Source organism: Rhinopithecus bieti, unplaced genomic scaffold (assembly GCF_001698545.2).
Source record: "Rhinopithecus bieti isolate Rb0 unplaced genomic scaffold, ASM169854v2 scaffold_15336, whole genome shotgun sequence".
Classification (NCBI taxonomy): domain Eukaryota; kingdom Metazoa; phylum Chordata; class Mammalia; order Primates; family Cercopithecidae; genus Rhinopithecus; species Rhinopithecus bieti.
The window spans coordinates 2,990,786-3,007,416 of record NW_016808678.1 but is presented as its reverse complement, the minus strand read 5'-3'; the positions used below and the strand labels follow the sequence as shown (position 1 = coordinate 3,007,416).

General features: G+C 36.6%; 1 protein-coding gene across 6 annotated transcripts in view; it reads right to left on the bottom strand.

The window, feature by feature from the left end:
• AGFG1 (ArfGAP with FG repeats 1) overlaps window positions 1–16,631 on the bottom strand; it is an 81,921-nt gene that overhangs the window by 26,578 nt on the left and 38,712 nt on the right. For all 6 annotated transcript variants that reach the window (XM_017886997.1, XM_017886998.1, XM_017887000.1 and 3 more), the window contains exons 3-5: window positions 5,823–5,938; window positions 2,032–2,194; window positions 1,040–1,193 (exon numbers count right to left, since the gene is read on the bottom strand). In XM_017886997.1, coding sequence (XP_017742486.1) covers window positions 1,040–1,193; window positions 2,032–2,194; window positions 5,823–5,938 — 433 coding nt within the window. The remainder of the gene's footprint in view (window positions 1–1,039; window positions 1,194–2,031; window positions 2,195–5,822; window positions 5,939–16,631) is intronic.

Here is a 16,631-nt window from a genome sequence, read left to right as displayed (position 1 = left end):
ATAGATTTTTTAAAAAGTATTTCAGCTAATAAGTGAAGGAATAAATTCAGAACATCATTATTTTTACACAATGGACTCGGTTATTGAGCATCAACAGGTAACATTATAAAAACACAATCCAAAATTAAAAGCCTCTTAAATCCCAAGCAGTAAGCATATCCCCAGCCACCCATCCTCCTAATAGGAAGAACCTGTAACTGATTAAGTCTCTGGATCCAACAACCTGATACAAGAAATAGAACATAGGAACTTGTTACAGGGCACCATAGTGGTGCAATCAACTAATTCAGACTACTGAAAACTGTATAGGACAAATGAGCAAATTTCTTTCACAAATTATAGAGGAGGAAAAAGAAGGAATGGAGGAAAAATCTTATGAACTAAGAAACCTAAGAGACATATCCCACAACTGCAGTCTGTAGACCTTGCTGGAAATCTGATTCAAACAAACTGTATGTATGCTTATATGTATGTATGTATGTATGTATGCATGTGTATGGAAAAATCTGAACTATAATGAACATTTGAATACTGATTAATGAATTATTACTCCTACTATTATTTAGGGAGTGATGCTACTAATGTGGTTATATCTAACAAAAAAAGTATGTTTTATAGATTGAAATACACAACATTTAAGGATAAACTATGTCTAAAATTTGCTTCAAAATAATATGACAGTGACAGTGGAATGACAAATGAAACAAGATTAGCTATGGGTGATTAGCACATAAAGGTTACAGTATCCAATTACTTTTGAATATTTGCAATTTTCATAAAGAATAAAAAACAGACATTATATCCTTTCCCCATTTTTCCACAGAAAGAGGTCATGCCAACCAACTGATATTAAATATAATCTCTTCAGTGATTAAAAAGCAACACAATTATATGATTACATATTACAGCTCAACAGTTACGAGTAACAAAACATTCTCAACAAAAAATGTTTACTGATCCTCAAAGTGTGATGAAGAATTGATGTTTCTTGGTGTTTTATATGCACCTCCAGCAAAAGCTGTCGGGAAAAACCACTTACCTGCATGACTGTTGAAATGTGCAAAGTTAGCAAAATTGGCTGTAGCTGTTGACTGAGGAGCTGGAGCAGCAAAGATGTCTGAGCCAAGATCACTTAAAAGGTCAAATTGCTTCTTCTCCTGCTGCTGCCCTTGAGAACGACCTACAACTGGGGACTATAAACCACATATTAACTATAAAGATATTCCAGTCAGATCTGCGAAATCTTTATACAAAACTATCTCCAAACTTAAAACACAGTTATACTTAAGAAGAGTTACAGTATGCTGAGTTAACCTTTCTCATTTTTCACTCAACCTTTTGTGGAAACAGAGAAATTTATCCAAGTGTCTTAGTATGTGTTACCAAAAAGGGCAGGATTTAAACCATAGTACTATGCCTCTGAACTATTCTTGTATAGGATAGAGACTGCAATGCCACACAGTAACAGATCTGTCACAGCCCCATCAACTATAATAAAGTGTAGAAGACAAACTTTAGGTAGCAACTTTGAAACGATTTCATTTTGTTCATTTCTAAGAATAAGATATAATGCAAAGTCCCTTGTGTTTCAATGACCAACATGCTTCACAACCACACATGTGGGAAAACTCTACTACTAAAGAAATCCCTTCCTAGAAAAGTATATCAAAGAGACTATATGTTCTAACTCTGATGGTCACCATAGATTCATGTTTTACTAATTGTATAACACATGATATATACATATATACATGTATACACACACACACATATATAGCTATAGCAACATTCCTGTATAACTTGCCTTTACAAAGTTGCAGAGAAGTCAAAGAAACTCATATTAGCAACAGCAAAAAGAACAAATACATATATATTTCAACCACTTAACAATTTCTTAATGTATAATAAACCACTAGAACACAATGCTACTGGCATACAAGGTTATGCTGCTGTCTTAAAGAATTCTCAAATTCTTGATACTCAAGCCCTCTTTAAGTCGAAGCTTCCTACAAAGATTCAAAGACTACTCACCTGACTAGGTGTGCCCTTATTTAAGTGCAGTGTTGGTGCAGAATCCCCTAAAAGAGATTTCAGTGGTTTGACCTCAGGTGTGCTGCTTGTGCTACTGGCAGAGGACCCGGAAATAGATGCATGAACTGATGCCACGACTTTGGCTTGTTCTGGCGGGACATACCTAAAACACATAAAAACCAGTTAACTAAAAAAAAAGTAGGTAATTCTATACCAAAAAATAAGCTTAATTCTAACTTCGTACAAGACTGTTTCACCATTAATCTTATCTGAAAACCCTCTCACACAGAACACCTTTGCATATTTTTTTAAAAGGAACGATAGCTTAAGACTACACCCATTAAATACTTGAAATACTCAGAGAAAGAGAAGACTAACCACAAAACTTGTTTCAATTACTTATTTATGGTTTTTCTAAGAATATATTAAGTACAACACAAGAAATAACTGCTTTTTTTAAACAGAGGACCTACAATTAATCATCACGATGAATAGTTCATACTACAATTTTAAAAATTATCTTAAGATCTAAATAACCTCTGAAGACAAATGAGGTAGGAAAACATTTGTAACATTACAGTTAACAGCCTAAAATATAAAGGCTTATTACAACTGTAAGAATAAGATCATCCCATTTTAAATGAACAAAAGAAGCAATTCACAGAAGACAGGAGACATAGAAATGAAAACACTTTTAACCTAACAAAAATGCAAATTAAGGTTTTATTCACCTATAAGCTAAGTGTGAACACTGCAATTTTTTTATTGCTACCTACTAAAATATATGAATAGGTGTACTTTGTGCACCAGAAGTACCACTTCTAGAAACATCCTTAAGAATTGGTAAGTGTATACAGATGCATGTACACAGAAATGTTAATCACAGTCCACTCTTTATAATTTCAAAAAAACTGGGAAACAAATCCAACATCTATCAAGAAAAAATTATTTACAATAATACAATACTCATAGCTACTCTGCTTTGACGTGGAAAGATAAAACCTCACAGATCCTTCAGATTTGATTCCAGTCATGTAAATACATGATTTATGTGAGGAGGCGAGTTGAGAAAGGAGAGGCAGCAAAGATATAATAAGGTCCAAACACTGGCAATCCTAACCTCTAGGTGTGGGATTATGTGAGAGCTTTTGCTCTTTGTAATTCTGGGTTTTGTCCTACCCTCCTTCTTATTCCCCATATGAAGTAGGTGAAGAAAGAAGGAAAACTATGCTTAAGAGCACCTGTTCCAGAGACAAGAGTTCAAATCCCATCTCTATCACCAAATGGCTGTGAAACCTTGGGCAAACTATTAATACTTCAACTCTTTGTGCTTCTATTTTTTTCATTTATAAAATGGAGAGACAGAGTTGCCTAGGTTTAAACAAGTTAACATTTGTAAAGCACTGAGAACAATTCCTGGTGTAGATATTAACTACATAAGTGTTCATTATCACCAAACCACTTAATAATCACAAACAATACAACCGGCTTTTTAAAAGTAAATGAGAGAGACAAAAGATATATGAGAATGAATACAAGAACTTGTACTTTCCCATAATTTAGCATACTACTAATACAAATTCTTGAGTATAGCCAAGTCTTATCAAAGGATAAAATCAAATGATAGTTACTGGTTCAAAAGACTTGCCTGACAAAGTAAAGAAACTAATCTTGTATAACACAGGAAGTGATTTTGAGAACTGGTCAAAAGAACAATTTCAAAATCCCTTTGGATAACAACAGCATCACTGTTTTAAGTATAGTTACAGTGAGTATTTTTAGGGAGGCTGCATCTGGATAGTGCTTATTCCATGTTAGAAACCAACTTCACTGCTCTCTAGCTATATGTTACAGGTGTGAGGGAGTCTGGATTAAAAACATACTGTTCCTGGCCCTCTTAATGATGGTCACCTGTCCCACCACTTGAAGTCTCTATTTTTATAACTCTTATTATCCTGTTTCTCAGGAAAAAACACACACACACACACACACAAATTGTAATTATTTGAGGTTTCCAGGTATTTGTGTTACAGTTTGAATGAATAATACATTACTGTTATAAATATGGAGGTAAGGATCTATGATTTTAATTCTACCATTACACTCACTTTTCTCTTGATAGCTAGAGCTGACCATAAGCTAATCCCTAACCAAACTCTCTTTCTGAATTGGTAAAAGTAACAGCTGAGAGAAAAAAAAAACTAGGTTAGGGCTACATAAGGAGAACAGTCTTTCCTACAGAGTAGAATGTCTAGGAAATTCAGAATAAAAAAGATAAAGGATAATTATACCTTTCGTTTTAAAAGAATCATTTATGCTATCATATTTTTACTATCAACCCACCTTCTAATATTTTCTTCTTTCCTGAGCTTAAATTTTACTGGTGTATTTTAATCTATTTTCATACCTGATGTCTTCTAGTATAGCTGAATATAGCCCTGATTAATCTAGCCTTGCAAAAAGGAGTCTATTTTAGGCAGGGTGCGGTGGCTCACACCTGTAATCCCAGCACTATGGGAGGCTGAGGCGGGTGGATCACCTGAGGTCAGGAGTTCGAGACCAGCCTGGCCAACATGGCGAAATCGCGTCTCTACTAAAAATACAAAAAATTAGCCAGGCGTGGTGGTGGGTGCCTGTAATCCCAGCTACTTGGGAGGCTGAGGCATGAGAATCGCTTGAACCCAGGAGGCGGAGGTTGCAGTGAGCCGAGATCGCGCCACTGCACTCCAGCCTAGGCAACAAAAGCAAAACTCAGTCTCCAAAAAGAAAAAGGAAAAAAGTAGTCTATTTTGGAAAGTAGTAAGAATACAAATTTTGATATAGCATGCAAGTCAGAGCTAACATGCTCCTGAATGAAGGTAAAGACCTCTGCTGTAAGCCACAGCAAATGTTCCCTCAGGACCAAAACAGGCTCTGAACATATTCTCTTGGGTTGAAACACAGCTCCTCAAGCAAACAAGAAGCTCATTACTTCCCCATTATTTATTGCCTCTATTTTGATTCTCTGTCCCATCTTTCTAACCTCCCAAGATGGAAATATCCACTATTCAATACTATTAAAGAAACAACCAAAAGAGTTCATAGTTAATGAGTCTTAGTAACTATACTTAAATTGTGCTCATATAGCTAAAAATGCAGAGCCCTCAATAGCTGAACACTAGCTTTATGGATATAGTCCCTATTCCATTGGAAGGGGCTTACTAGCTATATGTACAACCTGTTGGAATTAATTTTTAAAAATTAACATCTGATAGATTTAGTTAGGCAAAAGTAAATGCTCCCTTCTTAACCAGAAAGTAAACTGATTTCTTAGGTGGAAAGAAAAAATATTTTGAGCAAAGGCTACAACAGACAATTAGGTGGATGGACTACCACACCAGAGCTTTATTTAACATAGTGCCTAGTATATAGAAGATGTTACTCAATAAATTAAAAAAAGATACGACTCAGTAAATACTTGCTAAATTAATGATTTTTAAGAATAGAGGCTTTGTAGGGCAAAACATATTTAAAGAAGCTAACAGCGATAGGGAATGATTAGAAGGAAGAATCCCTAACTTTCCTGGTAATTATTATAACAAAAAGGTTGCTGCCAGGAACAGATGAGTTAAGATCAAGTAGAAGTAAAGGTTTTCAGAAACCAAACCAACAAAAAGCCAAGGGATAATGAATTATATACCTATCTAAGCTCTCACTGTCTGTCTTTTATCCTTCATTGTGTCAGACTAACCTTACCCATAGTTAACATGTGATTTGGGGAGGCTTTAGTCTACATACAACTCTTCACTCACCATCTTTTCTTTTCATATTTTTCTTGTAGAAACTCTTTCACTTTTTGTGGATCCCTGAAGTCTGGAATTGCTGAAGATCTATCATCAAATAATCCTAGCCAAATCTGTTTACAGACCTTTGGAAAGAATCAAAAAAATATATGTTAAATTCAACATCTTCACTTAATGAAATTTTAAGGGGATATTGTGATTCTTTCAGGAAGCTAATCTACATAATAATTGTAATAATATGCTTTCAATGAGGATACTAATAAACAGAAATAAAGGAACTAAATTTCTTTTTAATATGTTGTAGTATGCAGTAAAATTTTAGCAACAAAATCATTAAAAAGGGGAAATGAACAGTGAAATGGGATTTGAGAGGACCTGGGGTCTTTTCAGTCCTGGCATAATCACAAACTTCACCATTAGCGAAGTCATGTAACCTGTGTAATTCTCAGTTCCCTTACTCACAAAACAAAGGAACGAACCAATAGTAATTTTACAGGCCCTTTAGCAAGTCTAAAAAACCAAAAAGAACAAGCAAAAATACTAGGATCATAAACAATTTACTGTAAAACTGTAACAATAAACACAAACATAAGGCAAACACACTATTAGCTTTATAGTTGTCTCCTATGCATTTTTTGTCTGATAGCTAAAAAATGAGAATCTGAGAAATTTAACTTTCAGAAAACCAAAAGAGAAATGAAATAAAACAGCACAAAAGAACTATAAAGAGAAAACTGATAAAGTAGACTTCATCAAAATAAAAAACTATTCTTCAAAAAACTTAAACACAAAATCAAGATAACTGATAAAAGTATTTGCAAAATGTATAAGAACTTGAAACTGGAATATATAAAGAACTCCCATAACTCAATTATAAAAGATAACCCAACGCTTGTTTCGGTTTTTGTTTTTGAGAAAAGGTCTGTCTCTACAGCACAGAATGGAGTGTAGTGGTGCAATCTCAGCTTATTGCAACCTCCGCCTCCCAGGCTCAAGCCATCCTCCCACCTCAGCCTCCTGAGTAAGCTGGGACTACAGGAGTGCAGCACCACAGGTGGCTAATTTTTTGTATTTTTTGAAGAGACAGTGTTTCACCATGTTGCCCATGCTGCTCTCGAATTCATGAGCTCAAGCGATCCACCCGTCTCAGCCTCCCAAAGTGCTGGGTTTATAGGAGTGAGCCACCACGCCCAGCCAACACTTGTTTAAAGAGGGGGCAAAAGGTCTGAACAAACACTTCAGCAAAGGTATCAGCAGCCCACTATCATCAGTCATGTATAAAATGCAAATTAAAATGACACTGAGGACGGGTGCCGGTGGCTCACACCTGTAATCCCAGAACTTTGGGAGGCCGAGGCAGGCGAATCACCTGAGGTCAGGAGTTCGGGACTAGCCTGGCCAAAATGGTGAAACCCCATCTCTACTAAAAATACAAAAAAATTAGCCAGGCCACTAAGTAGTGGCACATGCCTGTAATCCCAGTTACTTGTGAGGCTGAGTCAGTAGAATCACTTGAACCCAGGATGGGGAGGTTGCAGTGAGTGGAGATCACGTCACTGCACTCTGGCCTGGGCGACAAGAACAAAACTCCATCTTTAAAAAAAAAAAAAAAAAAAAAGACACTGAGACTCCACAAGATAGACATGCATAGATACTACTAGAAAAGCTGAAAACAAAGTGTGACCACACCATGTGTTGGTAACAATGTGGAACAACCAGAACGCTTTAGAATGTAAAATAGTATAAGCACTTTGGAAAACATTTGGCAGTTTCTCAAGAGTTAAACACAGACCTGGCATATGACGTAGCCATTCTACTTTTAGGTATTTATTCAAGAAAAATAAAAGCACTTTTCCACACTCAAACTGTACATAAATATTTATAGCAGCTTTACTAATAACCCCAAATGGAAACAATCCAATTGTCCATAAATAAGTGAATAAACAAATGGGAGAATAGCCAAAGAATATTATTCAGCAATTAAAAGGAGAAAACCATTAATAAGAGAAACACAAATAACCTCAAGATTATGCTGAAAGTAACCTGTGCACGCCCCCCACCAAAACGTATATACTGCATATTTCCATTCATTTAAATTTTCAACGTAAACCAGTCTACAGCGAAGAAAAGCAGACCAGTGGATTCATCGCAAAGGGTTGCACAATGAAAATACATACTATCTTGTTATTGTGGTAGTGGTTTCACAGTATATACAAACGTCAAAACTCATCAAATTGTACACTTTAAGTATGTACACGTTATCAATTTAAATATCCAAAAGTTATCAATTATTCCTCAGCAAAATTATCAAGAACAAGTCAACAAGTTTCCAAAATTACATTATTTTAAAGAATAAGCAATTACGACACTATGAAAAGAACATGGTATCTGGTTTCAAAAACGCTGACAAATATTTAAGAAATCAGCGAAGGAAGAGCATACTTCTCAATCTTACCTGCTCACTGAACTGGGTACGGAATAAATAAGAGAAAGGATAGGAAAAAGGGCTTGCCCTTCTCCTCTCCTATCATGTCCCCAAGTGTGTTTCAAAATATTTTTGTAGGGTAAGCGCGGTGGCTCACGACTATAATCCCAGCACTATGGGAGGCCCAGGCGGGCGGATCATGAGGTCAGGAGATCGAGACCATCCTGGCCAACATGCTGAAACCCCATCTCTACTAAATATTTAAAAAAAACAAAAAAATTAGCTGGGCATGGCGGCACGTGCCTATAATCCCAGAGGCTGAAGCAGGAGAATCGCTTGAACCCGGGAGTCAGAAGTTGCAGTGAGCCGAGATCGCACCACTGCATTCCAGACTGGCGACAGAGCGAGATTCCGTGTCTGTCTGTCTATACAAATATTTCTTGTGGTTCCTTCCTATTCCAGGCTCAGTACAGATAGTATAAAGTCATTTAGGAAGTGACAGTTGACAAGAGTGAGGACCAGAATGAGGTACAATCCATTACGAAAACATTTCACTGACAACGCCTGAGAAGTACAGACACCCAGGAATAGTAGTGCAACTTATTGCCAGAAATACTACAAACCTTTAAGAGACCCAGCTTGTCCAATAATATTTAGCCAGTTAAAAAGAACTACATGGGACTCTCCTCAGGCAGAAACCTAACTAATGATTCTCCCAAAATGTAATTCTTTAAGATTTTTAAAGATTTATCAGTTACATTCATAAAGGGAGGCCTGGAAGTTTTTCTTTTAAAATAGAAGATTTTAAAATAGAAGATTTTAAAACTTCCCAAATGAGAAAACAAGAGACAGGGTAGTTATTTACCCAAAGCCATGAAACTATTGACTGTACTTGATGGACACTTTATTCTCTACATTCTAAAACCTCTGCCATATATAACTTTTTAAAATTAAAATCAATAAATGAATAAATAATAAGCATACAAATAAATAAAATGAAGCAGATGAGCTAAGGGCAGACAGATCATAGAGCTGCCATCTTGGCACTCATAATGGTAATGCAAAGCAAAGATGGAGTGCTTGATGATAAAATATTTGACATAAGCAGCCTGTAGAATTCCCTCAAAATTGTATATACTAACTGCTGTGGTTCTGTTCCTGCTCTCTGAAAGGTCACATTGCTGGAGAAAAAGTCATTAAAAATAGTTGCTTGAGTCCCCTACAAATTCAAACCATCTCACTGTCAAAGTCCCTCAAAGTTATTAATCAGCTCTAATTTCCCACTATATTGTCCCACAGCAGCTATTTCCTATATTTATAGATCAAAATCCTAACCATTCTTGACACTCTTGGCAGTTGAATTCTTACTCAAATGAAGTAACTCTCAATATACGATTCCCAATTCCGTAAATCAGCAAGCAGCATCAGTGTCAACTAAGAACTTGATGGAAATGCAAGTTTTCAGGAGCCACTCAAGACATGTGAAATCAGTCCCTCTAGGTAGAACCCAGCAATCTGTTTTATCAAGTCCTCCAGGTTATTCTGAAGTGGGTGAAAGTTTGAAAACCAATGCTTTAGTAACATCTAGGCCAGCAGATGGAAACTTACTTTCTACCTGTAATTTTATTCATCTTTCCTCGCTTCTGTATCAGCACATCAGAGAGAGAGGGAAACAGAAATTCAAACTATACATAGCTTTCAGCATTTCCCAAATACAGCCAGTAAACCTATTATGGGGCAAGATTCATTTAACACAGACAGCGTTTCAGTGACACACCTGGGAAAACATCAATCTCTTAACTCCTTATGACCTACTCATAGTTCAGTCCCTGAAAGGCTGCCTTCTGCTCCTAACATTGCTATTTCAGGCATCTAGACTTGCTGATAAAGTCTCTTTTCTGCTTGTTTTGGTTTTTTAGTAAAATAAACACCATCAACGGAAAAAAGGGGATTTCAAGGTTGGGAAAAAAGGGAGAGAATGAATTGACTAGGAAGCACTAAAGACTTGTGGCCATCAATATCTAAAGTGAAACTAGTCAGAAGGCTGTGTTTTTCTCCAGCTTTATCTGGCTATTTAGGTAAAAGTAGGTAGAATACTGGTTTAATTGAGCAGAATAGGACAGATGGTGGAAAAAGGTGATTATATTAACAGACCATGGAATCTAAGCTAAGAAAAATAAAGACATCATGAGGAAGATAGATAACAAAGGGATTTAGTGAAATGAAGGAAAAGAGGTGCTGATGACTGTCCCAAAATTTCTGTGGCTCCAGTATTAGAGGCAGTAAGCCGGAAAGAGAGAATCAGTGGTGGTCAGAGAACTGGATGCTTGAAACTGAAATCTGGAAGGTGATACAGTTAACAATCAATAAAAGGTCTAAAGTAGTATGGAGGATCACTGGAGGTCAAGGAATTCAGGAGGCTATGTAGATATCCATGTGGATACTGGAACTGCAAAAATGATTAACACTAGTGGGAATAAAAACAGTATTTAAAATGAATGAGGGGGCTGGGTACGATGGCTCACGCCTGTAATCCCAGCACTTTGGGAGGCCAAAACGGATGGACTGCTTGAGCCCAGGAGTTCAAGACCAGCCTGAGCAACATGGCAAAACTCAGTCTCTACAAAAAATACAAAAATTCGCTGAGCATGGTGGTGCACGTGTAGTCCCAACTACTAGGGAGGCTGAGGTGAGAGAATCACCTGAGCCCGGCAAGTCACCCTTGATCACCCTTGATCACCCTTGATCATACCACTCTACTCCATTCTGGGTGTCAGAGTGAGATCCTGTCTCTAAATAAATAAATAAATAAATAAATAAATAAATAAATACTGAATAAGGAAGACTGACTGGTATGATTGCAACAAGAAGATGCAGCAAGTGATAAAATCTATTGACATGAAAAGTGGGGTGAGGGACTAAAACAGCACTGAGGAGCAAGAATGACACCTAAAAAAAGGAATTATATGGAACAATGGAATTACTTTTGATGGTCCCTTTTGGGGGAGGTGAATAATCAATTCTAATTATAGAATAATGTGGTGTTTATGGTAGTTAATGAGCTTGGACAAGGGAATCAGACTGCATGAGTTTGAATTCCAACTCTGTTTGCTACTATTTGACTTGAGAAAATTAACTTTTCTTTATTTGTAAAATGCAAATAATAATAGAACCTATTTCATAAGGAGGTTTAGAGAGTTAAATAAATTAATATATGTTTTGTACTGAGAACAGGTATATAAACTTTAAATAGTTTGGCCAGGCGCAGTGGCTCACACCTATAATCCCAGCGCTTTGGGGGGTCAGTAGGTAAAGACTAGCCTGGCCAAAATGGTGAAATCCCGTCTCTACTAAGAACACACACAAAAAATTAGCCGGGCGTGGTGGCATGCACCTGTAATTCCAGCTACTCAGGAGGCTGAGGCAGAAGAACTGCTTGAACCTGGGAGACAGAAGCTGCAGTGAGCTGAGATCATGCCACTGTACTCCAGCCTGGGTGACAGAGCAAGACTGCCTCAAAAAAAGAAATCATATTAGTTATATTACTTTTGGGCCTAGCCTCTTTAAGTGGTTTGCAGTAACAGACTATGGAGTGATGAGACAGGCAACGACTGGGAAGGGTGGTCTTACCAGGAAAATACAGGAAATTGTAGATCTCCCTTCATTCCTGCCGCAGACACAATCAAAGCCGTCTTGACAGAGTAACCTCCCTCCTCTGAACTTCTAGCATTTTGTAGCTCTCACAAGAAACTCATTCCAAACTGCCTACTAGTAGAATCATGGAGCATGTGTCCCATTTACTTTTGGATTCCCCATAATGCTTCAAACAATGGGCTGTGCCATATTAAGTGTTCAATAAACTGGTAATACTCAAAGCCAGATCTTATGGAAGAACTAAAAATAAAATCACACCAGACAACAGAATAAATTCATAAAATTGTTAATTTTTTCCCTTAATAGTCCTAATCCACTCTATAATTGGAATCATAATAGCCACTGACAGAATCTAAAATATGTTAAAGCATATTTTATCAGTCAGTTACCATAGAAACAGACGGCACGGTCAATTTGGATAATTTGAAGAAAGTTTAATAAGGAGACTATTACGAAACATAGGTGGGTTGTAAGGAAATCACAAGGGAGAGTGTTATATCCCAGGGTTAGTAACAGCAGGGCCTACCACTACCCATTGGCATAAAGCAGGAGAGGAAAGAAAAATGTCAGCTGCCTGACAGGAACTATCAGCCCTGATAGGAACTGCAAACTTTAATGGAAAGATGTAGCCAGGCTGCAGAAATCCCACAGGAAGAAGTCAGAAAAATAAAATGTTCCCCACCAGCTGAACCCAACTAGAAACCAGGGAAAAGAAGCTGACTTGTATATCCAGACAGACCAGCTGCTTGGAGCCAGAGCAAGGAAAAGACCAGAGTGAGAAGTGCAGATAGCAGGTATCCAGCACAGCAGCCAAATCATGATAATAAATATATACAGGGCTAGCAATTTAACAAACTCAGTTATGAATACCAGAAATAGGAAACCTTCATACTCATTCCCAATTACTCATATATAAAAGGAAAGGTAAGAAACAGTGTTATATCAGTAATCCTTGAGGGGGACAGCAAATTGGAGTGGAAACTTGTTGAAATAGATATTCACCTTTATTTGGAGAAAACTTATTTTCACAAAAGATAAAAGAATAAACCACATGGCATGACTCTGCTTGTAACCTCTATATAGAAAGATACAAGAATAAGGAAAGGACAGAGGATCTGAAATTTAAAGGATCTTTTTTCACTCAGCCAATCTACATACATCCAACAAGATTTCATACTTCCTTTTTTGTCCTTTCTCTACTTAGTAGAGATGGAGCAATCCTCTAAGTACTCCTGCCTCCTTCTGGATGTAAGATATAATCACAGCACTTAATAATACCACCCATAAAACACAGGAACAAATAACAAAATAGTTTAACAACTGAAAATTTGATGAACAAGTAATCAATATCTACTTTTTGGAAGCGGACAGAAAACTGAACAAAATAAATATTAACAAACAGAAAATACCATTAGAAGCTCTCTAGACAGGTACCATGGACCTATACAAAATTCTATCACCAACATATTATTTTGCCCTAAAAGGAAGAAACGAGGGAGAAAAAGTCCATACTCAGAGAAATAATCTCAAATATATGCCATGACTCAAGTAAAATACTGGAAAAACAAGTACATTATTAATGTTAAGTATATTATTAACATTTCCTACACTGAACCAGCCTACATTACTTTATTTCTAGACCACCAGCTGATTTGTATTTCTCAATGACATATCTCTAAACAATACATAAACTAAATGATGCCTACACAAACAAAAACACTATCCGCATGTGCTTTATGCAAGAGAAACTGATTGTTTTGCATTTACATATACCTTTTTTAGGAACTTTATGGTATATCCTATCTTAACATTTGGTTTTATAAAATGTGCTGGCAAGAATTAGAACTTATGCAACTGAGTAACTAATTAAAAATAGGCGCACACAAGCTATATGTGAGATCTCGGAGACAAAGTGCCTTTGTAAACCAGCCACATAAATTGACAGGTAAGGGAGTATCGATCGGACTTACGAGATATCAAATCCAACTTGTTTCTTTTGTCCTAGGGTTTCTTTAAAAAGAATTTATTTAAGCACAAACTACCTGATAACAGCTTCCTTAACGTAAAATTCAAATTCTTCATCATAGCCTATTAGGCTCAACAGAATGTGACCCCTGATTAGCCCTCCAAACTAATTTTAAACTCTTTCCAGCCCACTGGCTTCCTCAGAAAGTCTTCCCTAACCACCCAATCCAAAGGGACAATAATCCCTGTACCAAATCACAGATACACACTCTCACATTATTTTCACAACCTTTATCTCATAATTTTGAAATGCAAATTTCATAAGGCAGGAACCTCCTCTCTGATTCAACACTATCTGTATGCTCGGTACCTGACACACAGTAAGCACTTAATACCTGGTAGATGAGTGAAAGCAACTTCCTTAACAGTCCTCAAATATATGCACAATAGAGATTATCTTTTTTCTTTTGCTCCATCTAAAATATACACGCTGACCTAGAACAGTTAGCTCCCCAACTTATTTAGGTAGAAATAATAAATTCACTGATCCAAATTCTCACGTCATATATAGCCAGGGATCAGCAAACTGGGCTAAATCTGGGGCCTATTTGTATAGATAAAAATCTTCTTAGAACACAGTCACACCCACTTGCTTACCTTTTGTCTATGACTACTTACAGCTACAACATCAGCATTAATTGCAACAAAGACCTTATGGCACCCATAAAGCCTAAAATATTTACTATCTGACTCTTCAAAGAAAAAGTTTGGCAACCCCAAACATACCTGTAACCATGGACTATGCTACCATCCCAGCATCCAAAACTAGTAACAATTTAAATAGGATAATAAAAACCTGTTTCAGAGACAGGTATTAGAATGTGCACAGGGAATAACATAGAGAGGTGGGCAAAAATTTTTCCCTGGAGGAAGAACTTCCCAACAGCAAGGTCTATCTAAGAGCCAATTTATTATACATACTGATTCACTTGACAATACAGGAGAAAAAGTACCAGAATAAGTTTTGGTGAAAGATTAATAGGTATTTAATACTTGTTTTCTAAATAACTACTAAGTACAAAGAAACAGAAATGATAAAACACTCGGAAAGGGATTAGGAAATCTCACAAAGGAAAGAAAGAAGCAAATACTTAGAATACTAGAGAGAAATAAAATGCAATGGATAGTAAGAAAACTTACTTGCAAGTATCTGCATTGTGAAGGAGAGCAACAACTCTAATTCAGACATCTACTGTAAGGACTTAGTAAAGGGCAGCACACACAACTCACAAACCCATACCTTATTTCACTTCACACACAACTCACATACCCATACCTTATTTCACTTAAGGTCTCTAACATCAGAACTGTGTTCCAGATAGGATGAAAAGAAGCAAAACCCAGCTATACTAGCTTAGAGAAAAACAGACTTGCAGACAGCATACACCAAAGCACTCCACCAAAATAAAACAAATACTTCATGAGAACCAGGAATGCAAACAGGAAACCATCTGGGACCTGGGCAGTCTGAGTGCCTATCTCCTAAGCCCTCTCTCAACCAACCCCTCCACCAAGACAGAGTTTATCATTTTGCTTCACATACTATGTCTTGTCCCCACTCTTGCTTCTCTAAGTACAACTTTTTGTTTGTTTACTTGTTAGCCTGCACAGAGCCCACTACATACAATTTTTCAGTTCAGATGACTAATTGTTTGAATACAGCCCTGTGAACCTTAATTCAATTTCTGAAGAAACAGGACCTGATAAGTCACTAGCCTCAGGGTTAGGTGTCCATCCCTGGTACAATCAGGGGTGTGGATGTGTGTGTGTGGATGTGTGGTGCTGTGTTTTGTGGTTTTCTCATGGCAATAAGCCTTTTCTTCTTTCAGTAAGGAATATGAGTATGGTAAGCACCCCTCCCTACCCCCTCAACACACAGGTTATTTATGAATGTGCTTTGTAAATTACAAAGAGATTTATAAATTTAAGACATAATTAGTCAAGTCATAGTAGTTTCAAGGAAGATTATCATCTGCCCAACTCTCTCAAACTAAGATAACATAAGTAAATTACCCTGTATGGTATGGTGCCTGGCACAGAACAATGGCTCTGCCTTTTAATTTTATTTACTCTGCCTTTCATGAGTTTCCTTATTTTATCTAGTTAAATGTATCAGTTTTTACTTTGTGACTTCTTCCATTGCTTTCAGTCTATAAAGTCCTTCTGCATTCAAATGCTAAATATGTAGTTGGCTATTTGGCTGTATTTTCTATAGTAATCACTCTTAGTGTTTTACTATTACCCACGCCTCCGCCATGTATACATCCTTAAACATTACAATTTAGTTTTGCTTGTTTTTTTAATTACAAAATAATTTATTTTACAGAAAATTTTGATAATAGAAACACATCCCACATACCCTTTACCAAGTCTCCAATGGTTAACATTTGCTTTACCATTCTGAGAAAAGAATTTTGTAACCATTTAAATTGGTGACATAACAAGCCTTTTACCCCTAAATGTGTATTTCCTAAAAATAAGTATATTCTTTTACATAACCATAGCACAATGATCAAAGCCAAGACATTAATATTTTATATTATCTGATCTACAGATTAGTCAGTAATCTTAATAATGGCCTTTATAGTAAAAAGAAAAGGTTTTCCTTGTCCAGAATCCATTAACTGTCTTGTCTCTTTTAATCTGGAACATTCTTTACTCTTTCTGTCTTTCATGGCTATGACATCTTTGAAGAATACAGGCCAGCTGTTTGG